Genomic DNA, 27,843 nt, shown 5'->3' on the forward strand with positions numbered 1-27,843 from the left:
CTCTTCCGGCAGGCCTTTCCGGGATAGATAACCCTGGCCTCAGGAACTCTCTTCTTATCCTCCCTGGAAATGCCACCGTAGTTTATTGTTTTGTTTTGTTTTGGCTTGGCTTGTTTTTGTCTTGTAATGTGTATGTGTTAATGTTGTTTAATTTGTTGGTTTTAATTATAAGTGATTTAATAATTTTTTAGGGGGGGGGGAGGGAATTTTGATGTATAATGTATTGTATTTTATTGCTGTTAGCCGCCCTGATTGACCTCAAAGGGGCGGGATATAAATAAATTTTATTATTATTATTATTTTAATTCTGTCATCCAAGTCACTGATAAAGATGTTGAATAGCACTGGGCCCAGGACAGAATCCTGTGGTACAGACTGGGCATAGGGAGTGGGGAAAAGAGGCTGTGAGGGGCTGATAACAGGTGCACCTGAAGGGGGAGCGAAGATGACTTTGGGGTACAGGCACTCGGGGTGTGTGGGGAAAGGGAAGGAGGATGTAGAGCCTGGTTCTGCACCTGTGCCCAGAGGCCACAATCAGAGGAGGCCACAGGAGATGGGTCAGAGTCCCAGAAGTCCTGGGTGAAAAGGGTGGCAACAGATGGAGTGGGGGGCTCTAGGACTCCAAAGAACAAAAGTAGGAGTAGTGGGGAAGAGCTAGAGATCTACACAGTTACACACCCCTTCCTTGCGTCATGCTCACACACCTACCACCTAGCATGATTGGGCTTCTTACCAGAGGGGGCATGTGCCCACGGTGCATCTGGCCACTTGTGACTTGTTGCTGGGCCTGGGGCATTGTGCCCATCTGGAAGTTCTCAGGGCCCCCGGTTCCTGGGCGGATGATGGCCGGGAGAGCCACTGACCCATGCTCAGCCTTGTTCATCTGGTTGAATTGCTGTTGTAGGACCGTTGACCTGCAAGGCAAGTGGCAGAGATGGGGTGAAAGGGGAAATCGGAGGAGCCCTGCCGCTGCTTTTGGCCCTCCCTGAAGACCAAGTGTTTCTCCATCCCCAAAGGCCGGCCATGTTGCCCGCTGACCTTCACCTCTGTGCTCCTCAGCATGCCAGGATGCCCCCCAATGGTGCCTTACTTTTTTGGGGAGACAGAGTCCTCTAGCATGGTGGATTCCTCGTCACCTTCCAGGCCAAAGTGATCTTTGCTCTTTTTCTGAAGACAAAGAAAGAACCAGGCAGGCCACCAGTCCATTAGCCCACTGTGGGACAAGACCCCCAATCCACGTGGCCACGAGGTTTCTGCCAGCTCAGCAGAGAGACCCCAGAATAGCAGGTTCCACACTATATTCCCCCCACCAACAGAATGCCAGAAATTCCCAGTTCATTTGCTGTACTGGTAGTGATGGTGGTGATGGGAGCCCTCCCACAGGGGCTGCTTTGCTCATGAGAATTTTCACTATGGAGTAGAGGCTGCCACATGCCCTGCCAGTGGTCACAACAGACATTTCCCTCCATTTTGAATGGACCTATTTGGCCAGAATATAAATAAATGGCCCACGGATGGGCCGTCCTTGCTCTCCAGGGCCTGAGTGTTAGAGTCAAAGGAGGCAGAAAGGGCCACTCTGGACCAAGGCGGCCAGAGGCAGAAAGGCAACAAGGCTAGTCCTTCTGGCCATTCCTACGTCCCTCCCTCCCCACCCAGTATCCTCCAGAGGTGGCTTGGACCTTTGATCCACGGTTGCCTGGTGGCTCCCCACCACTCCCAGGTGGATCTGCCCCCCTGACCCCATATCTCTACAAGAACCTCACCTTCTTCAGGATGATGTCAATGTAGCCGGCAATCAACTGGGCGATCTGCTCCCCCTCGGTGGTCTGCACCGAGTAGTAGCCATCCTGGTAGTCCCCAAAATCCTGCCGCAGCAAAGCAGAAGCAGTGGATTGGTACACGGGAGGAGGCAAGGGACAGCAGGGGTGGTGTGGCATGGCAGGAGCCCCACAGGAAGTCACAGTGACCAACCAAGAGACACCTTGCTCCCCTCTTAAGTCCCTAAGACAGTGGTCCTCAGCCTTCCTAATGTCGCAACCCTATAATACAGTTCCTCATGTTTTGGTGACCCCAACCATGTCTCAGTTCTTAAGACCATTGGAAATATGTGTTTTCCGATGGTATTAGGCGACCCCGGGAAAGAGTTGCAACCCACAGGTTAAGAACTGCTGTCCTAAGAGAGGAAAGCCACCACCAATTCGTATTGAGAGTGAGGAGCCAAACGGGGCTCGAGGTGTGGGGAGGAAGAGGTGGAGGGCACCAGGAAGAAAAGAAGAACCAGAAAAGGTGGAAAGGTAGGTGGGCAGGCAGACAGGTGGGCACATGGGACTGACCAGGGTGAAGCTCTTGGGCGAAGCGGCCCAGCGCTTGATGTTGGTGAGGCTCCACTCCTGAATGACCTCTTTGGTCTTCTCGTCCACCCGCATGACGCATTCCTTGGTGATGCCCAGCAGCCGTGGGACCAGCTTGTTCTTGCCTTTCATTTTCTCCTGCAGGTAGAACAGGGGGAAAGTTACAGGCCACATCATGGGATAGGACTGGACCATGCTCTGGGCCAAAGACCCAGCCAGTCTCCAGCAAGCCAGTGTCTGCCCTACCCCACACACCCATAGGGCAAAACACAAGCGGGGTAGCTTTGACATCATCCTGGCCAAGTGGGGCATCCCCGTGCCTTACCTTGACCAAAAAGAAGGAGACCCCGTACGTCTTGAGGGAGCGGGCGAGCTTCACGTAACGAACCTTGGCCTCTATCTCACTCATGTTGCCGCAGTTCTTGTGAGCCTAAGAGGAGATGGGAGACAAAAAGCCCATGAACCCCAAAGTGATGGGGGTCTCCCCTCTTCAGCCCCCCACCCCAAGGTTTTCTGGCCCTGTTGTAGTGCGGGCAGAACTAGGCCACATTTCCAACAGTTGGAAATGCGAAATAAAGTAGGTACTTTTTACCATTTATGGTGGGGTAGTAAATTAGCAAAAAAATATTGGCAAAAGATTTATTTTCAAATGGAAGAAATTGTACAAACACCGCTACCTATGGGACCTAAATTGTTTTTGTTAGCTATTGTTACAAAGAAGTACGTGGAAAATTTTTTTTGGAAAGTTATTATTTTATATGAGTACAGCAGGAAGAATTGTACATGCATCTAACTGCAAAAACAAAAAAAGGTCCATCGACTAGAATTTGGTTAATGAAATTATATGACCTTATGGAAATGGATAAGTTAACGTATTTAATTAAAGGTAAAATCTTGGATGACTTTAAATCAGAGTGGAGACATCTATTATCTTATATGCAACATGACGGGGGTAGTAATTTTGTAATAGGATTTGGTTAAGGAATTGATTGACTAGGTATAAACTACATCAATTATATTGTATGATTAGTAATTATATATCGTTATATGAGGTGCCAAAATAGACAAGGGAGTTTATTTTATCTACACAAATGAGGAATAACTACAGTTAGTGATGATTAATTATGGGGAATAAACTTTATTTGTTCACACCATCTGAAGTAAGATATAGAAAGGAGAAACAGGGAACATGGAAGCCGAGGAAGTTTATGTGTTTCTGTTGTTTGTTGATGTCATAGGGATTTTAATAATAATTTTTTTTTAAAAAAGAACTAAGCCGCATGGCTCCGTCTGGGGCCTCTGAGGAAGGTGCATTGGAAGAGACTTGAACAACCTGGATACTCTGTTCCCACAATCAGATGAACGTGCTAAACATAATAAGCAAAGTGAAGTGAAGATGACTCTCTTCTGGACTATAATGCGTGGGGTCTGTCTGTGTGTGAGGGGGGTATTTGGCTAGAGCATCTCAAGAGGTCCCAAGGAGTTGGCGCCGGGTGTCTCCCACCTTCCACTCACCATGAAAATCTTGCGCTCACCCTTCTGTTTGATGTACTCCTTGGGCAGAAAGTCCTTCAGGCTGGAAGAGAAGAGAAATGGAGTTGGAGATGTTAGGCAGCTGTTATTGGTGGGGGGCTTCGGGGGCCAGGTGAACAGACGAAAGCCCAGCACACAGAGACCCAAGTCCAGATGGCTTGGAGGTAGGACAGGACAGAATGGGGAATGGCCAAAATGCAAGGGCCTCTGCAGGTGGGGGGGTTTGTGGGTAGACCCAGAGTGGTACAGAGCAACAGGCTGGGATGGGAGACACTCACTCCAGGAATCCTGGTTTGTGCTTCTGTTCGTTGTGGGACCCGAACTGGACCTGGCACTGGTATCCAGCAAACTCACAGGCCTTGTCGAAGGAAACGGGGTGGGAGCCATTCAGGATGTCATCGCGGGCCTGCGGGGGTAAAGGGAAGCAGTTAGCCATTGGTGTGCCTCCTCACCAGCTCCAGCCAGGAGACATGCCAGGACACTCTTCCCACCCACCACTATGGCTGGTGCCCAATGTTTTGGGTATTTTGCCAGCCAGATGTATTTTAGACCAAACACAAGGGAACCCAGGCAACCCTGGAGAAGCACATACATGCGCAGGGGGAGGAAGCCCACCTGGACATAGAGGAGGTTGAGCTGCACGGGGTCCCGCGAATCCACGTTTTGGTCAGAGTAAAAGAACTTGCGTCGGAGCAGGAGCGTCTCGCTGTCGTCAATGCCCTGTTCCCTCAGTGTGCGGCCATGATCCAGCCAGTTGACTGTTAAGGAGTGGGAGGGCTGTCAGGGCGCTTTCAGGGCCTGAGAGGGACAGGAGAGACGCAGCCAAACCGCCCGTCTACTCACCCCTTGCCCAACCCTCCTTGCCCCCCCAACTCACGCTCATCATCAGTGTGCAACTTCTGCTTCAGCTTCTCCATCTTCTTCTCGTCGCGCAGGAGGGTCTTGTCCTTCTTGAGGGTCCCCATCTGCTCCTCCTTCTTCTCCTCTGCCATCTCCCGCACCAGAGAGTACTCATCATAGTTGGTGATGCCTGTGGGGCAAGGGGGAGCAACGCTTGCTGAGAGGGGCTGGAAATGAGGAGGAAGGGGTGGCCATGGCCACAGCCATGACAACTGGACTGGGTGGTCAGGGTGAGGTCAAGTGGTCAACCTGCCAGGCCACCTGGAGGATCCGTGTTCTCTTACACCCCTCAACCAGCTTTCATGGAAGCAAGAATGGTCCCCCTTCCTCCCCTCCCTCTCACCAATTCTGGCACAAATGGTCATGAGCATATCTGTCACGGTCTTGGAGTCATCCACCATGACCGTCTTGACCGTCCCATCCAGCATGCGGATCTTCAGCGGCCGCTGCTTCTTCTTGTATTCCATGGTGTCCTGAGAAATCGGGGGGGACGGGGGGGAGGGAACAGAGGTGGGAGGTCAGCAGGCAGCAGCCTCAGAGCAATCGAAATCTGGGGGGGGGGTCACACTGAGTGGAGGTGAGGGGGACACCGGCACTGGCAGCCATGGCCCCCGTTTAGGGAAGGGGGCAGAGGGAGGGACTCACCCCATTGCGGAGCATGTAGTAGTCCAGCGCCTTCCCGGCCTCCAGCCAAATCCCCTTCTTCGGGTCTTCGTCCGACAGGAAGAGGCCAAAATCATTGGCTGGAAAACAGAAGCAGACCACCAGACTTTCCCAGCACCAGTCATGCAAGGTATCCAGCCAAAGCCACTGGGGCTCCACTCCCATGCCACAGAACTGTCCCTGCAGAGGGTAACTGTGCCCCAGGTCACCCCTCAGATGCACCCCACTCCTCCTCCTCCTCCTCCTCCTCCTCCTCCTCCTCCTCCTCCATAACTGTGAAGAGAGCACAGTGCTACCTCGGGTTACGAAATTAATTCGTTCCGCGGCGCCGTTCGTAACCCGATACATTTCGCAACCCGAAAAGGCTTTCCGTTAGCGCTGGAAAGCCGCTAGCCGCGCTTCGGATTTGAATTTCGCACCGAAACGCGCCGAAATGAATTTCGTAACCCGAAAAATCTTTCGTTACCCGGAACAGTTTTTTCCAATCTAACTTTTTCGTACCCCGGAAATTTCGTAACGCGATCAATTCGTATCCCGGGGTACCACTGTACAGGGGCTATTCCAGGGTAGGAACAAACAACGCCAAGGAAACGTGCCCTCCTTCCCACCCTAGGCTGGCCCCTGGCATGGCTCCTGGACTGGCACGAGGAGCTTCTGCTTTCTATTTACTCATGAAGGAACCCTGCCTACAGATCTCCTTCCTTGGAGGTCTTTAAGCAGAGACCGAATGGCCATCTGTCAGGGATGTGAGTTCCTGCATGGCAGGATGGGGTTGGACTGGATCAGGGCTCTTGGGGGTCTCTTACAGCTCTGTGGCTGAGTCTGAGCAGGGAAGAGGCAGCTTTTCTGGTACGTGGTCAAGTGTGTAATTACCCCCCCATACACATGGTGTCCAACCCCCCCCCCCCCCCCAAAAGCTGGCAGAGGACTCACGCTGGCCCATCTGTGCCTCGGGCACTCGCTCTCGGATGATCCGGCAAGCATCGTACACCATGGTGGAGGGCTCGAACTGCATCGTCTTCACCACATTGCCAATGCTGATCTTGAGCGACAGGGCAACCATGATGGCAGCTGGTGAGTCCCCTCTCGTGCTTCACCTGGCAGGGAGAAAGATAACAAGATGGATGGATGGATGGATGAAAGGACCATGTTACTCAGCACAGGAAGGGGAAGAGGACAGCTGTGGGTCAGACCCTGAAGTAAAGAAGAAGGGAGCCAGAGACCATTTTTGCCATCCATCACATGTTCTGGGGAGGGCTTTGAATGACTCTTCTTAAGGCCCCCAGCCCCTCCTGCCCCCAACTCCAGGGGGGTCTCAAGACAGGCTGGACACAGGGCTTCTGATCACTGGCCACATTGTGCTCAGCCCACTGTGGGGCACATCCAGACATCTGGAACCATGAGGCTCAAAGAGCAGAAGGATCTGGAAAGGGCCAGTAGAGGGGCCCATCTTGAAAGAGCCAGGGGTCTCATGACCCATCCTGAGGCGCAGGCGTGCGCAGGGGCTAATGTGCAAGACTGGCTTGGCACAGCCTGGATATGGTGCAAGGGGGAGCCAGGCACACATGGGGCTGGAGGGGGCAGTGCGGAAGGGCTCAGCAGCCAAAGCCCAGTAGCCAAGTTGTGGCAGCCCCTTCCTGTCTTCCTGAGCCTGGCAAGAAGGGCAGGGAAGGAGACGCCCAGGACAGGGAAGGGAAAGTGACCGAATCACTCCTCTGAGGGTGCCATGCTCAAGAGGAAGGCAGGGAGATCCATCAGATGATACGTGGGAGGCACAACCACTGAGAACAAGGAAGCCACCCAAGGAGGAAGGCCCATCAAGCCCCACTCCCCGCCCCAGATGCCCTCCACTGCCTCCCCTGCTCCGCCTATACCCTCCTAACCTTCTCTGCCCCCAGGACCCCTGCAAGGCAGAGGGGGCTAATGTTTACCTTCCTTCCCCAGAGACCCCCCCCCCCGTGCTCTTCCATCACCAAGTCCTTGTGAATTCCTGCATGGCAGAAGGGGGTTGGACTGGATGGCCCATGAGGTCTCTTCCAACTCTATGCCAGTCACCCGAAACCCCCCAAAAGGACCAGGAACAGTCCCACCTCCTTCAGGGCCCCACATTCAGCTAAGCCCTGCTGCTCCTCATACACCCAAATAACTCGCATTGAAAGCCCCCCCATCAATACCCCATCCTAAGGCAGATACCCAACTGGCAAGACCATCGTCCCCGTCCTATCTCCCCGGTGTCGCCTCCCCAGGCCACATCTGGTGGGAGGAGTGCTCTCTTTGGACAGGGGCCACCACAAAGTGGACCAGGGCAATGCTGCAAAAGTGCAGATGGCGGAGCATGGTGAGGCCCCTTCTGGGATGCAGAACTAGGGTGAGGGTCCAGTTGCCAGGAAAAATGGGAGGCAGAACCCACCAGTGGAAGTTTGTTGGAGCAGAAGAAATCTACAAGGGCAGCACCACAAGGAGCCAGAGCAGAGAGGGAGCACCGGACCCCCTGAAAGACCCCAGGCAGTCATGGCTGGCACCAGAGGAGCCCCTCTGGTCCTGGTGTACCTGCTACCCCAAGCCCTATGGCAGGGACCATCAGCATCTCTGGAGTCACAGTCAGTTTATCATGGCCATCCAGGATGGAAGAAGGGCAAAGGCAAGAGCGCAGCCATCACTCCCACCCCACAAGAGCCGTGATATCCACATCTGGGAGCAACAGCCCCAGGCGCCTGCTATTTGTTTGTCTCATGCCCTTGTTTGAAGTATCCTAATCACTTCACCCCAAAGGACCCGCGGCCCCAAACAAGCAACCCCCTACCCTCAGCATCACCACAGACACACACTCCACCCCACTGGCACCCCACAGCCTCCTACCCAGCTGTCCTTGGGTCTCAGAACCCCACCTGAGCAGCGGTCAGGCACTCCAGGCGGTGGTGAAGGCAGCTGGTCAAGGAAAGACATCTGCCCCAAGGGGGCCCCCTCCCGGATACCCTTCCGGTGTTGTGGCAGGGCTGTTGGCACCCCCCTCATTCCCCACTATCACTTTCCTGGCAGCTGGGGCCTGTTTCCTCTTGCTTGACCCCAGAGAAGCCAATGGCCTCCCTTTTCCTTGCCTAGCTCTGCTTCTTCGGTGCACAAGCTCTGGCTTTGAAGTGAAGTCCATGGGAAAAGAGTCCAGTAAACCTTTTTAGCAGACCCTTTTTATAACAAAAGGGCAAAAGCAGAATGTTCCTTTGAGGACTTCCAACAGCACTGAAGGCCTGAAAGGAGGGTACCAGGCGTCATTGGCACATAGTTGGTGAGGGAACATTCCCCGCACCCCTTGGGTCCCAGAAGCCTTTCCTGATGACCCTGGACTGGACAGAGCAGGCAGTGTGCAGGGAAGCCAGGAAGGTCACAGGAGGCCAGGCCCTCACCAAATAGACACAAATGTCTTTGGAGAAGCACAACAATGTGTTGTAGCCCCATATGTGCAACTCCCAATTCCTTAACCTGCATCTGAAAATGAACATTACGCAATGACCGAGAAAATACAAGTGCATGCACAAGGGAACGTATGTGTGCATAAGATACCAAAGGGACAGGATGCCAAATGTGTGTATGTGTGTCTCTGTGTGTATGTGTTTATCTGCTACTACTTCCTTTGTTAACAAAAAAAAAATGACTCATGACTTCTTGGGGAAGAAGGAAGAAACTCTTTGCCACTTCAAAACAAACCCTTTGCCTCACAATTCACACTGTACAGTTGCAGCACTACAATTCCACTTTAACTGCCATGATGGCTTCATCCTACAGAATCTATGGGTTTGCAGTTGAGGCAGGAGTCTTCTAGTGCCTTCCTAAACTATAAATCCCAGACTTCATAGAATCAAAGAGTTGGAAGAGACCCTCTTCCATGCAGAGTTCCATGCAGGAACTCTCAATCCCCATTGACAGATGGCCATCCAGCCTCTGTTTAAAGACCTCCAAGGAGGGAGATTCCACTACACTCCAAGGAAACATATTCCACTGTCGAACAGCCCTTACCTTCAGGAGGTTCCTCCTCATGTTGAGCTGGAATCTCCTTTCCTGCAGCTTGCATCCATTGCTCCACTGTGTCCTATTTTCTGTAGCAGCAGAAAACAAGCTTGCTCCCTCCTCAGTCTGGCATCCTTTCAGATTTCCATTTATTGATTATATTAACAATAATAAAAAGAAATGAATGCTTCTGCAATCTGACAGTGGCCCTTGGAATTACACTCCACCGTAGGTCTAATTATTAGAGAGAGTTTTAGGTAACTAGCTTTATCTTGCAAAATGCTGCTTCTAATCGACATCCTGTAATTTGAATACCTGGTCAGCGGTTTGTCTTGGTTTTGTGATTTCATATTTTATATTTGAATCGTGTCTTTGTCCTAGAAAGATGAAGTCCCTTCAAATACATAGACAGGGCTATCATATCACCCCTTAACCATGTCTTATCCAAGCTAAACATCCTCATCTTACAGGATGGCTCCTTTGCTTTTTTATTTTTGTGTGCTTCCTGTCCAGGCAGAGATGTAGCCAGGATTTTTGGAAAGGGGGGGGGGGGGTCCAGACTAAGTGCCACCATTATAATGGGGCCTGGGTGCAGCGGCACAGCAGCACACACCATTCATTGTATCCAACGGAAGGGGGAGTCCGAACCCCAAGGACACCCCCCCTTGCCTACGTCCCTGGTCCAGGGCTTCTATTTTTCTCCCTTGTCTGGATCATGGGCTGCTTGTTTTACTTTCAAAGATCTAGCCATGTTAGTCTCTAAAATTAAAGAGAGTCTGGTGGATCTCCTTCCTTGGGGGTCTTTAAGGCTGGATGGCCATCTGTCAAAATGGGGATGCTTTGATTGAGAGTTCCTGCATGGGAGAATTGAGGTTGGACTGGATCAGGGCCCTTTTTGAGGTATCTTCCAACTCTAGGATTCTATGATTCTATTGACTGTAGCACCTTTGAGATGCAAATGCATCAGAGAAAGGAGGCTCCAGTCTAGGCAAGCTCCTGTTGCCAACTATTTTCTTTCAGTTTGTCTCAAATGTGCTGCAAGATCTCTTGTTGCTTTACCTTCGTTTGCCCTTCTGAAAAGCAGGACAAACAACAGAAGGCAAGCCAGGAATGGGCCCCTGATGCAAATGACACAGCTCAGGACCCAGATCCTGCAAAGCTCTCTCTCTCTCTCTCTCTCTCTCTCACACACACACACACACACCCCACATACACCATGAACAAGAACCCAGTCTTAGGCACCCTCTTCCCCAAACAGCTATTGGTCAGCAGGACCAGCTTCTGCCCATGCTGTGCCCAGGGCAAGTGAAGGGGCAGCCCAGGCTGCCACCGGGGTCAGGAATGGACTTTGGGTTCATTGCAAGCCACAGCAAAAGGGGACTTAGCAAGGGGGACTTTGCCAAGGGGACTGGCATCCCCCACCCCGCTCCCTCTCTCAAGCCCTGGCTGGGGTCCAAACTCAATGCCAGGCAAAGGCAGTGGAACACACTCCCTTAAAGTGATGGAATCTCCTTCCTTGGAGGTCTTTAAAGCAGAGGCTGGATGGCCATTTGTCAATGGGGATGCTTGAATTGTGAGTTCCTGCATGGCAGAAGGGGGCTGGACTGGATCAGGGGCCTTCTTGGGGTCTCTTCCGACTCTATGGTTCTCTGATCCTATGGCTCCTGGCCAGGACCCAGGAGGAGGGAGGAGGCAGTGGCTGCGGTGGTGGCGGCAGCAGCTCTCCATTCCCCGCCTGCCTGGGAGGCTTTCCAGAGCTGCATTCCTCCAGGGCATTCCTGCAACAAACTTGAATGCTCTCCCTTTTCTGGCCAGAGTGCCAGCTGGGCATGCAATGAGGCCTCGGCCGCCCACGGCACAGCAGAGCAAGCCAGGAATGAGCAAGCAATGCCCCTGAACCCACGGCTCAGCAACGGGAAAGGGGGCACTTGCACAACTGCACAACCTGTGAGTGCCAACACTCATGCATGCACGCCTCAGTGGCTCCAGCCCCAGTCTGCCAAGGGGCAACAGGCACACTCTGTCCCCCCCAGATGGCCTCCCTTGGGGGGATTGCCAGTCAAGTGGGAGGGATTGCAGACCACAAGGAGACCCATCCAACCGATGAGAGAGACAGTGTGCCCTCCTGGCCATGATCCACAGTAGCCAAACCCTCCTCTCCAAGCAGTGCCCACCTGGACATCTCTGCCCATCCTGGGATGGCATGAATCATAGTATCATAGAATGGCAGAGTTGGAAGAGACCACAAGGGCCATCCAGTCCAACCTTATTCTGCCATGCAGAAAATCACAATCAAAGCATCCCTGACAGATAGCCATCTACTCTCTGATCCAGGAAAGGGGGCAACCCCACAGCCAAATGCTGGCACTGGCTGCCTCTGGGGCCTCTTTGGTTCCTTCAGCACAAGCCCCACACCAGAAAAGATCCACGGAAAGCTAGGCCAAAAACTAACAAAATGAACTTCAACAGAGAGAAATGTAAAATACTGCACTTAGAGAGAAAAAATGAAATGCATAGATATGGGATGGGGGGGCACCTGGATTAATAATAATAATAATAATAATAATAGGTTTTATTTATATACTGCCCAATCACTGGGAATCCGAGCGGTTTACAATAGAGGGGATAACAGACTTCCCTGCCCACAGGCTTACAATCTAAAAGACACGACACAAAAGGAGAAGGGAATGGTGAGGGAGGGAGGGAATCAGGTCCAGCATTCTTCTCTCCCTCTGAGGCCTGGACCAAGGCAGATGGACCGGAGGGAGGGCTCTTCTTCTTCAGGCTAGCCCTGATGGTACTGGGCCAGCCTTCTCTCCCCCTCAGAGGCCGAAAGATGACAGTTAAATTAAGGAGATTTATAGGCATGAAAGGGATCTAGGAGTCCAAATTAGACCACAGGTTGAACATTGGTCAACCGAGTGATGCGGCAGCTAACAAGGCCAATGTGATTCTAGGCTGCATCAATAGCGGTATAGTGGCTCGATCGAGAGAAGTAACAGTGCCACTCTATTCTGTTCTGGTCAGGCCCCACCTGGAATACTGTGTCCAGTTCTAGGCACCAGAATTCAGAAAGGATGTTGAGAAACTGGAGCATGTCCAAAGGAGTAAAAATGGTGAAGGGTCAGAGAGCTGGGTCCAGTTTTGGGGACCACAATTCAAAAACGATGTTGAGAAGCGGGAGCGTGTCCAGAGGAGGGCCACCAAAATGGTGAAGGGTTTGGAAACCATGGAGCCCTATGAGAAATGTCTTAGGGAGCTGGGGATGTTTATCCAGGAGAAGAGATAGTTAAGAGGTGATATTATAGCCCTTTGTTTTCTGCTGCTCCAGAGAATACGACCCAATGGAGCAATGGATGTAAACTGCAGGAAAAGAGATTCCACCTCAACATTAGGAACAAGTTCCTGACAGTAAGAACAGTTTGACAGTGGAATATGGTGGAATATATGCCAGATGAACGAGAAAAGCTGGAGATGATTCTCTGCTTGGTTATATGCATTTGTACACGTATGCATATACACAAATGCCTGCGTGCAATGCCCTCGGAAGCAGCTAAAAGGCCAGACAAAAATATGCGTCAACACTCCGACTTCTCCAAAACTCCTCCAGGCCAGAAATTAAGCCAAAGACGGGGAGGGAAATGTTTGTGGAACAGACGTCTTGACAGTGGCGGGTCTGCGTTTCTGGGGGCTTAGTCACAGAGTCTGCAACCACTAGATAACACTGCCTAATTTGGCTTCCGCTGTCACTCTTTTTCATGCACCGGCTAAAATTAATCTCCCATTTGCCAGTGTTAAAAGCAGACCCACATTCCCTATCCCTCTTACTCATTCTCTTTCTCTCTCGCGCACACAAGATGTGTGACTTCCCATCAGAGGGAGGCTTAGGGAGCTCTTAAGGGACTCTATACTTGCCAAAAATGGGGGGACAGTCACTCTTGTCTCTGATATTTCTCAGGGCGTCCTCTCCACTCCTCGTTCTGCGCAAAGCTGAACATGAGTACTTAAACCTTCACTTGTTATTTTGCAGCATTTCAAGAGATTACAGCTGGTCATCCATAAATGGGACTGGGTAGCGGGGGAAACTGAGATTGAGAGCGGGTCAGGCTGCCCCTAACATGTGTGGGTCACAGTTTTCATAGAACAGAATCACAGAGATGGAAGAGACAACAAGGACCATCAAGTCCAATCCTCTTCTGCCATGCAGGAACTCACAATCAAAGCATCCCCACTGAGAGATGGCCATCCAGACGACTCTACTATTCTCCTTTGAGGGAGTGTGTTTCACTGTCAAACGGCTCTTATTGTCAGGAAGTCCCTCCTAATGTTCAAGTGGAATCTCTTTTCCTGTACTGTAGTTTGCATCCATTGCTCCATGTATTAAGTCTCTGGAGCATCAGAAAACAAGCTTGCTCCCACCTCAATATGGTATCCCTTTAAGTATTTAAACAGGGCTTTCATATCACCTCTTAATCTTCTCTTCTCCAGGATAAACATACCCAGCTCCTTAAGACGTTCCTTATAGGGCTTTATAGTTTCCAGGCCCTTCACCATTTTAGTCGCCCTCCTCTGGACACGCTCCAGTTTTTCAGCATCCTTTTTGAACTGTGGTGCCCAGAACCAGACACAGGATTATTCCAGGTGAGGCCTGACCTAGGCAGAATAGGGTGGCCCTATTACTTCCCTTGATCCAGACACTATACTTCTATTGATACAGCCTAAAATTGCATTGGCCTTGTTAGCTGCCACATCACACTCTTGACTCATGTTCAACTTGTGGTCTACTTGGACTCCTAGATCCCTTTCACATGTGTAAGTCTTTTGTTCAGCCAGGTGTCCCCAATCCTATATCTGTACATTTCATTTTTCTGCTTTAAGTGCAGAACCTTACATTTCTCCGTGTTGAAATTCATTTTGTTAGTTTTGGCCCAGCTTTCTAGTCTATTCAGGTCATTTTGAATTCTGATCCTGTCCTCTGGAGTATTAGCTATTCCTCCTAATTTGGTGTCATCTGCAAATTTGATAAGTATACCCCAAATTTTGTCCTCCAAGTCATTGATAAAGATGTTGAATAACACTGGGCCCAGGACAGAGCCCTGTGGGACTCCACTGGTCACTTCTCTCCAGGATGAAAAGGAGTCATTGCTGAGCACCCTTTGCCTTCGGTCAGTCAACCAATTACAAATAGCATTAGGATGGACATATACCCAGCCTGACCCGACCTCTGCCCATCTGTAGACCTTCCAGAAACATCTTCCGTGCCATGAGCCGTCTACCCATCTGTCCATCCATCCAAAGGTACCAAGCAGGTTGACCTGGCCGTACTGGGGCCAGGAAGGAAAAGATCTCCTGAGGCCAGCAGGCAGTGATGTTTGAAAGTCTTTTAGACTTTAAGCACACTCCGATGCCTCCCCCATGCCACTGGGAAGCCGCACAACTGACCGTACGTGCGCTGGCTTCATGACGTTTTGGCGGCGCAGCATTTGCACATGCCATAGAATCATAGAATTGGAAGAGACCACAAGGGCCATCCAGTCCAACACCCTGCCATGCTGCACGAACACCGAAAACCCACTGCCATGGCAGAAAAGGTGGCTTTTTCCCAACCTTTTTTAGGCTGGAAAAACGCCAAATCAGGGCTGTAGCGTGCAGTTGCTGGACCCCCAATCTGGTGATCAAAGGGGACGCATGATGCCGCTCCTTCAGGCCAGTCTGTTTCACCCGTAAGTCTCAAGTCCAGAATCATAGAGTTGGAAGAGATCCCAAAAAGGGTCATCCAGTCCAACCCCATTCTGCCATGCAGGAACTCTTAATCAAAGCAACCCTGATGACAGATGGCCATCCAGGCTCTGCTTAAAGACCTCCAAGTCCTTGAAAGTCATTTTCAAGTCACAGTCTCAAGTCTGGGAGCTAACTTTTAACAGGAAAAGGGGTGGGGAGGTGCATTTATTGGGAACTGCAAACAAGTTAGACCCTGGACTTGAGCTATGCTTGGCAACCCGTCCCTTCTGCACCTCAGAGGAGGCTTATTGAGTGCTTGCAAAGCTTTAGAACAGTGGTTCCCAACCTTTCTAATGCCGCGACCCTTTAATATAGTTCCTCATGTTGTGGCGACCCCCGACCATACAATTATTTTCATTGCTACATGCAAATACAGTCAGCCCTTCTTACAAGCGGATTTTTTATACACGGATTCAAGCATCCACTGTTTCAAAATGTTCCAAAAAAGTATAAATTTACCTTGATTTTCCATTTTGTATAAGGGACACAATTTTGCTATGTCATTATATTTAACAGGACTTGAGCATACATGGATTTTGTTATACACGGGGGATCTTGGAACCAAACCCCAGCGTATAACAAGGGTCCACTGTATGTGTTTTCCGATGGTCTTAGGCGACCCCTGTGAAAGGGTCGTTCGACCCCCACAGGGGTCCCGACCCACAGGTTGGGAACCACTGCTTTACAAGGACCCCTCTGCCTCAAGCCCATTGCCAAATGCATTTGCTAAATCCCTTCCAAGTAATGATCGCCATTCTTTGGGGGCAGGAGTTGCCTGCTGCTCGAAACGAGTGGCACCTGCAAGTGCAGCCATTAAAAATATGTAAGTCTCAAGTTGAGTCAGTGTGTCATTTTTGCCAAGCCCAAGCCCAGTCACTGAAGTGAGTTAAGTCTGAGTCACTGGATTCCAGTTTAGATAACCGCCAGCAGAAAGTTAAGTGTCCAGCACCCGAGGCTGCCAGAATGAGCACACGCATGCACACGCGCCCACTCCACACAAGCCCCTGCCCCTCATGGCTGAGCCCCACTCCCTTCCATTGGGGCAGGGAAAAGAGAAGCCAGAAGCCCTTCTGGGCTGGGAAACCATACAGAAATGCCTCAAATAAATATTCAATCTTACATAAATTCAGTACTTTCTGAGCGGGGTCTCCTGCAAGCATTCCAGATTGCCACCACTGCCTCCTTCAGCGACAACAGTTCTTACTCTATTCCCCGCAAGCACCAAATCCACCAGCTGGCACATCCTTGCTCCAGCTTTGGGAGAAGCGTGAAGAGCCACAGAGCAGAGAAGGCAAGGCGGTGGGAGGGAGAAGTGACCAGTGGGGTGTCCAGTCGGGTTCTGTCCTGGGCCCAGTTTGCTAGTCAACATCTTTATCAGTTACTTAGACAAAGGAATAGAGGGCATGCTTATCAAATTTGCAGATGACACAAAATTAGGAGGAGAAGTTAATACTCCAGAGGACAGGATCAAAATTCAAAATGACCTGAATAGGCTAGACAGCTGGGCCAGAGCTAACAAAATGAACTCCAGTATGGAGAAATGTAATACTGCACTTAGGTAGAAAAAAAAGGAAATGAATAGATCTAGGATGGGGGACACCTGGCTTAAGGAGAATTATCCGTGTGAAAAGGATCTGGGAGTCCAAGGAGACCACAAGCAGCACTCATTCCTCTCCAGAGGCCCCAAGCCCAGGACTGGGAAGACATCCCGCAAGGTCCTCTTCTTGTTTTCTGCTGGGCCAAGAGCTTCCCCGAGAGGCTGCTTTTTTTAAATAAAAAAAATCCGAAACCTGAATTATAAATACTTTTAAGGAAGAAGATCAATGAACTAGTAGGACTAAGACGCCACGCAGAGCAGAGAGGGCTGGTCAAGGGAAGTAGTGTCTTTGGCCACTACTGGGACTGTAAGGAATGGAGGAGAGGGTTGAAGTCAAGGGGGAGCAGATGGGGGCCAATGGCTGGGGTCCCCTCTCCAGTGCCCAAGGGTCAATCCTTTGCCCAGAGTCAGTACTTTCCCAGGGTCCCAAAGACCCTTTGCAATAACAGACAGCCAGGGAGAAAGAGCGAAGGAAGACACTAATAAACACAAAAGAAAGGGACCTCCAGCTTGATGCAGACTCTGAAAATCCAACAGAAAGGACAGCGGTGGCGGGGATGTCCACAGGACCAGCAGCCTCCACTGGCTACTGCTTGACCAGAGAGGAGGGTCTGCTCTGCCCAGCCCAGGTGTCCTCTTCAATTATGATGTGACCAGACAAGCCTTCAGGTATTATATGACCAGTGTCATTTGGGCCCGAGGTGCCTCCCAAAAAGTTGCTAGCAAAGAGCGCCCCCCTTCCAGGCCTTGGCCACCAAGGGAGGAAGTTGTGCAAGGGACTTGTGCAAGGCAGTTGTGCAAAGCAGCCTGGTTGGGGCAGAGCCCAGAGCAAGCATCTCCCCAGCAGCAGAGCTTCCTTGGTAAAGGCAGGCAGGTGATCCTGCCCTCCGCCCGCAGTGGCCCTTGCCCCAGTGCTGCCCTGCAGGGAGAGTGGCAGGGACTCAAAGGCACTAGACCGGTCACAGCAGCTGTTCGTGCACAAGGAAGCCAGGGATTTGGCAGTCTACATGCCCCACTCCTGGCTCCCAGAGGAAAAGGGAGTGTGGCCATCCATGTGGGCAGCGCACTTCTCCTGCCCCACTGACTCCCAGCTTCCTCTCTGAGAGGCCAGAGGGCCCAATCATAGAATTACAGAGTTGGAAGAGACTACAAGGGCCTTCCAGTCCAACCCCATTCTGTCATACAGGAACTCACAATTCTGCTTAAAGACTTCCAAAGAAGGAGACCCCACCATAATCTGCAAGGTGTGCATTCGACTGTCAAACAGCTCTTACTGTCAGGAAGTTACTCCTAATGTTTAGGAGGAATCTCTTTTCCTGTAGTATGAATCCATTGCTCCATGTATTTAGTCTCTGGAGCAGCAGAAAACAAGCTTGCTCCCTCCTCAATATGACACCCCTTCAAACACTTAAACAGGGCTATCAATATCACCCCTTAACCATCTCTTTTCCAGGCTAAACATACCCAGCTCCCAAAGTGATTCCTCATAGGGCACAGTTTCCAGATCCTTCCCCATTTTGGTGGCCCTCCTCTGGACATGCTCCAGTTTCTCAACATCCTTTTGAATTGTGGTGCCTAGAATTGGACACAGGATTATTCCAGGTGAGGCCTGACCAAAGCAGAATAGAGTGACACTATGACTTCTCTTGATTTGGACACCATACTTCTATGGATGCAGCCTAGAATCGCATTGGCCTTTTTAGCTGCCATATCACACTCTTGACTCATTATTATTTATTATTATTATTATTATTATTATTAACCTTTATTTATGAAGCGCTGTAAATTTACACAGCGCTGTACATACAATCTTTTTAGTTAGACGGTTCCCTGCCCTCGGGCTCATCTTCAACTTGTGGTCTACTTGGAGTCCTAGATCTCTTTCACACTTACAAATCTCCTTAATCCAGGTGTCGCCCATCCTATATCTGTGCATTTCATTTTTCCTCCCTAAGTGCAGTACCTTACATTTCTTCTTATTGAAGTCCATTTTGTTAGCTTTGGCCCAGCTTTCTAGTCTATTCAAGTCATTTTGAATTTTGATCCTGTCCTCTGGGGTATTAGCTGCTCCTCCTAATTTGGTGTCATCTGCAAATTTGATAACTATGCCCCCAATTCTGTCACTCAGGTCATTGATAAAGATGTTTATCAATGGGAGAGGCAGAAAGCACAAAGCGGGGAGGGGGATGTAGTGCAGGGAGGGGACCGTCCCTGCCACCCCACACGCTGCGCCCACACAGAGAGGTCCCTTCATTTCCTCTCTTTTCTCCTAGCCAACCTGTCTAGCAGAGCGGCTGCCCAGCAACATCTGGGTGGCTGCCTCTGGCCCACCCTCACCCTTAAGGATCCACTTTTGCACAGCAAAAACAACAATGGCAAACTGTGGCACCTCAAAGTCCAGCGAGTTTCATCTAGCCACTTCCATAAGGCAAGGACCCAGTCTTACCACCAGCATCAAGGCCGCCTGTCTGGCCACTGCAGAGAAAGGGGAACGGTTCAGGGGGGGAGGCCTCTTTCCTAGTCATGGGCTCCTGAGGATCCCTGAGATTATGCCGAAGGACTAGCCAGGACCAACCCACTGGGCTTCCCAGCTCTTGGGACTGAGCAGTCACAGTGGCTTTGCAGCCACCGTCCAAGGGATTGATCAATCCTGGTTCTCCTCTTGTGGGCTGAGGCTCTCTCTGGTTTTTTAATTTTCTGGCATTTCCACCACAAGGTTGCCCTTAAGGAGTTTCACCTTATCTAGATTCTCTTGTGGAGCTGATTGTTGTCTTCACTGATAGTTTAATGTCATCTCATAGTTTGACTCCTCAAGATTTCGCTTCTGTTTAGCGGCACACGTTGCCCCGTCACAGGCTGTAAAACAGGGACTATTAAGTCTTAGGAACAAATATGCCAGGGTGGAGGCTAAGGGCAAGAGGGTGGTTTGTCAGTCCCACAGCCGAAGGAACGAACAAGCGCAGGCAGGCAAGCGGGCGGGCCAAGATTGTTTTGGTGCCTCGTGGGCACACAAAAAGGGGGCCTGGGATGGTGACACAGAGCCGCTCATGAAGTAGAGTGCGGCGCCTCCAAGAACCACCATCAGCGCACAAGGTCATGTAGCCTCCCTGGAAGAGGCAATGTGCCAACACAACACCCGGGGAAGGGGTCACAGCAGCAGAGAGGTGAGAGAGAGAAAGGGACCCCTGCCCTGTATGTCAACTGACCTCCTCCCCCTTCTCCTAAGAAAGACCACTACCCCGTCATTGAGCAGGAGGGCTTGGGTGGGACCTAGTCTCAGCTGAGGCACTGCCACGCAATCCACCCCATCCTCGTGCATTTCCACCCACGGTGGGTGCACATTTTCCTCTGCTCCTTTGGGTCCAGATCAGGGAAGAGGGGCAGCCCTGCACCTCCCCCCCCCCCCGAGGTTCCTGCAGTTTTCTTGGTGTCCAGCTCCTTGTAAGGTCATTCTTCTGGCCTAGAAGCACAACCCCCTCCTGGGCACTGTGTCCCCCCATCCTACCCCCCTTGTGACTGCACACATCAGGGTCTGAAGGGCCCTACTGACCACCACAAGGTGGGCTTCCATGGGGAACAGACGAAGGGCCAGAAACAAGATGACCACAGCAGCAGAAGAGTACAACCTTAGAGAGGGGTGACACAGTGGGAAGCAGGTGCCCAAGAGTGATGCCCGAAAGTGGGAATGCTGGGCTTCAGGTGGACATCTGTGTCCCTTGAGCATGGCACTGCCAGCCACCCAGGCTACCCAAACCCTTGAAGAATTAGGAAGACTGGGCTGCCTGCTCTTGGGAAAGAGAAAGAGATCTCTTTTGGGGTCTTCTCAGACTTTTATGGGATCTAGGGGGTTTGACTGGATGGCCCTTGGGGGTCTCTTCCAACTTTATGATCCTATGTATTCCTTCATGGCAGAAGAGGGTTGGACTGGATGGCCTTTGGGGGAATCTTCCAACTTTAGGGTCCTATGTATTCCTTCATGGCAGAATGGGGTTGGACTGGATGGCCCTTGGGGTCTCTTCCAACTCTATGATTCTATGATTCTAAAATGAAGAGGAACCCATAAGAGAACCGGAAGGCTAAAGTGCCAGGCAGAGCCTCTTCCTCTTTCTGTGAGCAAACCCTCTGGGGAACTTTTGGGCAGAGGGTTTTTTCTCCAGGATACTGCAGAATTCACAGAGCGGCCAAAGGCCTTTGGGAAACATAGTGCAGAGACTGAGAGAGAGAGAGAGAGAGAGAGAGAGAGAGAGGAAATGCAACCCTTTGGAACGGAAGAGGAGTGTTTGCTCCAGCAGCAACTCTGCGACTCTGAGTCGCAACAAGACCCACGCCAAGCCAAACCTGAGACGTTTCTGGTGTAAGGTGTGAGGGAGGGCTGGCTCCTTCCTGTTCTCATGCAAAACTCCAGGCGGGTGGGAGGGTTTTTTTGGGTGTGTATCACCCCTTCCTGACCCCACCTGGGTTGCAATATTGCCTCCCCCTACAACAAGATGGGGCCATAGACCTTTCCATCCTGTCAGTTTTGGTCTTGGTCTAGATTAGTGGTTCCCAAACTTTGGTCCTCCGGGTGTTATGGACTTCAACTCCCAGAATTCCTGAATGTTGGCCAAGCTGCCTGGGGCTTCTGGGAGTTGAAGTCTAAAACACCTGGAGGACCAAAGTTTGGGAATCACTGCACTTCCACCTCTCCATTGAGTATGGCTTTCTAGGGCTCTCCTTGGTTTTAATGGAGGATTCTGCTTCCGGCCATTTTGGAGGGCTGCTTACCATCTTTTTAGGCCTTTTAGTTGTGGGGTAAGATGCCTCCAATTTGCTTATACACTTGTCCCTCCATATTCGTTAGGGTTAGGGGCACAAGACCCCCGTGAATATAGAAAAACTACAAATAACAAAAACACCATGTTTTTATCTGAGAGGATACCTATCTAGGAATCTCTAGGTCCTCCAGTGCAACTCTGTGGTCAATGTCCGACAGACACTGACCACAGAACTGTGCTGGAGGAGCTACATAATGCCTAGTAGAGTGTTCTCTCTAGGAATCTCTAGGTCTTTCAATGCAACTTTTAGTTAAAGTTGACCATAGAGTCATACTGGAGGACCTAGAGATTTCTAGAGAACATATTAATCAAATCCGTAAATAATCAAATCCACAGATATCAAAGCTGCAAATATGGAGGGATGAGTGTAAAGCAAAGCTAGGTGAGAAGAAGATGGTGTGGGTGGGTGTCCAAGGCCAGCTAAAGGGTTGTTCCGGGGGTTCCTTGTTGACAGCGGTGGCAGAAGTGGGGGGGAGGGGAGAATCAAGATCAAAGATTCTAGACGCCTGCCTCCTGACTGTCTCCCCACCATGACTTCCTCCTTCTGCTCCCTTTGCAGCACTGCCCCATGGGCCCCCCATGAGCTTGTCTCACCACAAGGAGCACTGCCACCCTCCCACCTCTGAGCCCAGTTCTTCAGAGGAGCCATTTTCAGAGGAGCTATGCTACCTATGCTTAGAGGAGAGGGACTTTCTGATGGCACCGAGTTCCAGGGGCTCTTTAGGAGTCATGCTAGAAAAGGATTTCTGTCGCCTGGACTGAGCCTCTGCGAGTGCTCTGCAAGAGACAGCAAGGGAGTTCTCACAGGCCCAGACCTGTGAGGAGGGGGATGCACAACTTTGGGCAAGTAGACTGGCAGAGGCACAGGCCACACACCCCACAGGTGCCAGCTTCACACAACAGGCTTCAGGTGGCAACTGATCATAGAATCGTAGAGTTGGAAGAGACCACAAGGGCCATCCAGTCCAACCCCATTCTGCCATGCAGGAAATCTCAATCAAAGCATCCCCAACAGATGGCCATCCAGCCTCTGCTTGAAGACATCCAAGGAGGGAGACTCCACTACACTCCAAGAGAGTTTGTTCTACTGTCGAACAGTCCTTAGTGTCAGGAAGTTCCTCCTAATGTTGAGCTGGAATCCCTTTGCCTGGAACTTGGATCCATTCCTCCATGTATTAAGTCTCTGGAGCAGCAGAAAACAAGCAGGCTCCCTCCTCAATATGACATCCCTTCAAATATTGAAACAGGGCTATCATATCACCTCTTAACCTTCTTTTCTCCAGGCTAAATATCCCCAGCTCCCTGAGTCTTTCCTCATAGGGCATGGTTTCCAGACCCTTCTCCATTTTAGTCGCCCTCCTTAGGACACACTCCAGTTTCTCAATGTCCTTTTTGAATTGTGGTGCCCAGAACTAATCAGTCGCTTTCATCACCTTCCTCCACCTCTACTCCATTCCAGCTGCTATGGACCAAGCTGGCATGCCACCCTGCAATGGGGGAGCCCACCGGGACTGGGTCTGCATCCTTACTGCAGGAATAATCCAGGCTGACACTCTTTTAATTGCTGTGGCTGAATGCTACTGAGTTTCTTGTGGCACAAGAGCTCTCTGACAGCTGTCAAAATCGCACAAAACTACAATTCCCAGAATACCATAGCATTGAGCCAGTGGTGCATCAAGGTGGATTAATTATATAGTGCGAACGCAGCCAAAGAGGGCCAGGCCAGCACCCAGAAAAGATTGATTGAAGGTTCCTGCATGGCAGGGGGTTAGACTGGGTGGCTCTTGTGGTCTCTTCCAACTCTATGATGCTATGAGAAGGTTAAGAGATGATATAATAGGGCTGTTTAAGTATCTGAAGGGTGTCACATTGAGGATGGAGCAAGCTTGTTTTCTGCTGCTCCAGAGAATAGGACACAATGGAGCAATGGATGCAAGTTACAGCAAAAGAGATTCCACTTCAACATTAGGAGGAACTTCCTGACAGTAAGGGATGTTCAACAGTGGAACACACTCCCTTGGAGTTTGTGGTGTAGTCTCCTTCCTTGGAGGTCTTTAAGCAGAGGCTGGATGGCCATCTGTCAAGGATGCTTTGATTGAGAGTTCCTGCATGGCAGAATGGGGTTGGACTAGATGGCCCTTGGGGTCTCTTCCAACTCCATGATTCTATAACTTAGTCCTCCTGGCCAGCAACCACAGCCCACCCCCCAAAGTGGCCCTTTTCTCCCTCTCTGCCTGAACAGAGAGAGGCTTGGGGCAGGACCAGCAAAGAGGGCTCCTCACGCTCCCCATCACTGCCAAGAGCCCTTTGTGTCCCATGGAAGGGGGCACAGTCCCCTGGGGATGGGTCCCATTCAAAGTAGCTTGTCCTGGAGGCCACAGTGCTGGTCAGGAGAGGATCCCACTCCTGCAGGTCAGACTGCACCAGACCCCTCCTCAAACAGGCACATGGGGTTAGGGACACAGGTTGGGGCAGAACCTCACCTGGGACCAAACCAGAGCTTTCCAGAGCAAAGACGTGCATCATCCCCCTCACCTTGCAGTAGAGGGGTCTCCTCCCCACCTGAAAAAGCACACCGTGAGCTGTATTGCACTGGCCACATCCAAGAGTTGCTCCTGCCCAGATTGCCCCCCCCCCCCCCCACAAACTGTTGAGAGATCCCTACCCTGCACCAGGGCAACATGGGGAGAAAGGAGCAGGCAAATGTCCCTGACCCTCGACAGGGAGTAAATCGCCTCTGGACTCAGCCGGACTTTCCTCCGAGCAAATCGTGCTGTGCACAAGTCAGAATTCAAATACATCGCTGTGTTAAACCCAGGTTAGGGGACTGCAACTGGGCAGCAACAAAGTTGTTGGTAAACCAAGTGTACGAAAGCTTCCACTATGACTCCTTTTGCCCAGTTGGCCTCAACCATGCTGCAAGGTCCTGTTGCGCACTGATACCTCTGCCAAAACATGCGCAGGCAAGCAATGCAACACAACTCTTCACAAGGGAAGGAAATCTTGCCGTGGGGCATGCCCAAAGCCAGAAAAGACACAGCAATGGCAGCTGGAAGGTGGTGGTTACAGAGACGTTGGTGTCCTTCTGGTGCCATGAGTGTGGGGGTATTGGCAGCGAAAGCTGAGGGATTATCTTTGCAAACAACTGATAGGCCTTTCTTACACCCACCCACCCCCGCCATCGCCACCAGCAACAAAGCCAGGACCTCCAGCTCAGGGGTGGTGGACATGAGGACGCCTCCTGGACTGCCACTCCAATCATCCCTGAACCAGAACCCTCCAGAGGGTCAAGCGCCACCCACATGTGCGTTAACACTCAGTGCTCTCCATCCCTCTCTGTCGCCAGCTTCCTCTTCTTCATCCTCCTTCTCCAGCTGCCTGTCATCCAGCGGCAGATTCCAGCAGCCTTCAAGAACTGTGGCGCGCAAAGGAGCAGTCAGCGCTTCTGCTTAGGAGGATTAAACAATGGCTGCTACCAAATATGGAATTTGCAGACAGCCACAGAGACCGGCGGTACTCAGGCCCCCCTCCGTCCCGTCCCGTCCCTCTCAGAGCTGGCCAGAGCAGACCCAAGAGCCTGGCTGGCCAGAAGACCAAGGAAGCCTCTGATCAAGAGAGGAAGGGGCCGTGGCTGGGGGCACCAAGGCTCCTCCATCCTGGCATAATTTGGCGCTGGGCATCATGAAGCTCCTCTGGCAATGACAGTGGGCCACTGACATCCACTAGTGGTCAGTTCCAGGACATCCCCTGCCCCCCCCCCCCCCCGTGGATACCAAAATCGGTGGAGTCCTACTAAACCAGTGATTCACCACCTTCCTAATGTCGCGACATTTTAATGCAGTTCTCATGTTGCAGTGGCCCCCAACCATAAAATTATTTTACGTCTTGGTTCCTAAGACCATCGGAAATATTGAATACTGAATACCCTGTAACGCCATTTGCCCACCTCTGATTATTTTAATGGATTATTTTAATCTGAATAATTGGGATTATTGTCGTATTGTATGGATTTTTATTGTAAACAGTCTCAATTCTGATGGAAAGGTGGAGTAAAAATAAAGTTTTTATTTTTATTATATTAATAAATATGTTTTTTTGATGGTCTTGGGACCCATAGGTTGAGAACCGCTGCACTAAATGCAATTTCACTATTAGTGAAATAGTGTTCCTTATATAAGAAAGCAAATTCAAGGTTCGCTTTTTTTTTGGGGGGGGGGGTAGTATATGTATTTTTAAAACATCTCCAAGCTGCGGATGCTTGAATCTGTGCAGAGAATCTGTGGATCTGAGGGGCTGGAAAGGGACTGGGGAAGTGGCTAGTTCAGGGATGATGGAAATGGCAGTCCAGTGACAGGCGTCTGAGATGGGGGTCCTGTTTTGGGATCCAACACAGGAGACCCCACACTCAAAGCACCCTCCATCTCCCACTTGGACAACTTACTAAAGACAACCACAGATGGGCCTCCTCCGCAGACATGGATCCCCTTTCTTACTTCCAGAGCCCCCCTACCCCCTCTTTATCCCCCCCCCCACTGACATACGGGTGGGGGGCACACAGAACTGGGCTCATGCGACTGGAAGGGCAAGAGCATGAGAGTCCCACGCCCCAGATTCTGCAGCCTGGGAGCCCACAGAGGCGTTGGCTTCAGCCCACGGGGCACGAGGGCAGCAGTCAAGGAGTGCCCACGGGGTCCTCTCCTCCTCAGACACTGCTGGGCATCACTGTGCCCCTCAATGCCTGGCTCTGTGGGGCAGGAAACCCCCAGCCCATGGGGGCAAAGGGCACAGGGGAGAGGGCAAGGAAGAACATTCAATGGCAGGGTGGTCAAGGGGAGGCCACCTAGGTTGCGTCCACACTGGAGAAATGACCCGGTTTGGCACCGCTTTTACCGCCCTGGCTCAAAGCTATGGCATTCTGGGAATAGGAGCTTGTTGTGGGCCCAGAGCAGAGGAGCCCCCCCACCCAATGACCCACACTGTGGGGGGGGGGTCCCTGCTTAGCTTCCAATCCAGACCAATTGGGGCTGGGGTCCTCCACGTGAGTCCCCCCTTCCTGCCACTGCAAAGTGGAGTCATAAAGTGGGATCAAGCAACCCCCATCTATGCCCCCCCAAATTAGGCAGAGGGTGGGCTGGTCCTGAAGTAGTGCCCCCACCCCAAAGTCCTTAGAAAATGAACACCATTTCAGGGTCTTCCACACACACAAATGGGGGGGGGTTTAAAGAAAGGTACCCCCCTGCCCCACAGAAAGTGGACTTAGAGCACCAGACACCCCCCTAAACTCCTCTGCCCGCCAAGAAGAGTCCCATGAAGGGCCCAAAGGTCAGTCTATGGGGCAGGAGACCCCACAGTCTGAGGAAAGGCCCCACAGAAACTAATCCCCAGCTGGACCCATAGCACCAGACTCCCCCAAACTCCTCTGCCTCCCAAGAGGGGTCTCATGAAGGGGGCAAGGATGACCCAAAGGTCAATCTATGGGGCAGGGGTGCCCAGACCCCCATCGCCCCAAATGGGGTCTCATGAAGGGGGCAAGGATGACCCAAGGGTCAATCTATAGGGCAGGGGTGCCCAGCTCGCCCCAAAGGCTGACCAAAGACCCTCCCCACAGTCTCGAGGGGTAGCTATGAGGGGCAGACCCACATCTCCTGGGGCCTACCTGGGGACGCGGCGTCGGGGGGCCTCGGTGGACGCTGCTTGTGGGGCCTGAGGGGCGCGACTTCCCTCCCTTTGGCCGCCCCACCTACTCTTCCGCCGCCCGCGCCCACTGCGCATGCGCGCCGCATGCCCGCCATCTTGGGAGCGGACCGAGGGCTAGGCTTCTCCCATCAGCCCCTGCGGCCAGCCGTTTCTGGCGGCCATTTTGAAGAAGGGCAAGTAGTTGAGGCAGGAGCCGCCATCTTGGGTTTGGGCACGAGCGGAGTTTTTAACGTGGTACAAGTTAATGCCATTTTTATAACGCGTCCGGCTTTTGTACGGTTTTAAATACATTTTTGAGGCAAACATTATGAATAATAACTTGGAAGCCCTTGAATTATGCTCAGGGAATAATAGAATCATGGAGTTGGAAGGCATTCTCAAAGGCCATCCAGACCAACCCCATTCTGCCATGCAGGAACTCTCCATCAAAGCCATACATCATAGAATGATAGAATCCTAGAGTTGGAAGGGACCCCAAGGGCCCAGCTCCATTCTGCCATGCAGG

General features: G+C 51.4%; 1 protein-coding gene across 4 annotated transcripts in view; it reads right to left on the reverse strand.

Moving 5' to 3' along the window:
* The window catches only part of TLN1 (talin 1), a 70,912-nt gene extending 43,525 nt beyond the window's left edge, over positions 1-27,387 (reverse strand). For 2 of the 4 annotated variants that reach the window (XM_089498486.1, XM_089498478.1), the window contains exons 1-13: positions 27,298-27,387; positions 6,381-6,544; positions 5,430-5,527; positions 5,128-5,257; positions 4,762-4,914; positions 4,500-4,642; positions 4,163-4,290; positions 3,867-3,927; positions 2,677-2,781; positions 2,334-2,489; positions 1,764-1,865; positions 1,091-1,167; positions 734-914 (exon numbers count right to left, since the gene is read on the reverse strand). In XM_089498486.1, coding sequence (XP_089354612.1) covers positions 734-914; positions 1,091-1,167; positions 1,764-1,865; positions 2,334-2,489; positions 2,677-2,781; positions 3,867-3,927; positions 4,163-4,290; positions 4,500-4,642; positions 4,762-4,914; positions 5,128-5,257; positions 5,430-5,527; positions 6,381-6,510 — 1,464 coding nt within the window. In that variant the 5' untranslated portion in view covers positions 6,511-6,544; positions 27,298-27,387. Of the gene's footprint in view, positions 1-733; positions 915-1,038; positions 1,058-1,090; positions 1,168-1,763; positions 1,866-2,333; positions 2,490-2,676; positions 2,782-3,866; positions 3,928-4,162; positions 4,291-4,499; positions 4,643-4,761; positions 4,915-5,127; positions 5,258-5,429; positions 5,528-6,380; positions 6,545-27,297 lie in introns of those variants that run through there. The other 2 variants (XM_089498497.1, XM_089498508.1) reach the window with 2 other exon arrangements.
* Positions 27,388-27,843: the final 456 nt, after the last annotated feature.

Source organism: Sceloporus occidentalis, unplaced genomic scaffold (genome assembly GCF_023333645.1).
Source record: "Sceloporus occidentalis isolate IW3139 unplaced genomic scaffold, rSceOcc1.0.p SCAF_1, whole genome shotgun sequence".
NCBI classification, from domain to species: domain Eukaryota; kingdom Metazoa; phylum Chordata; class Lepidosauria; order Squamata; family Phrynosomatidae; genus Sceloporus; species Sceloporus occidentalis.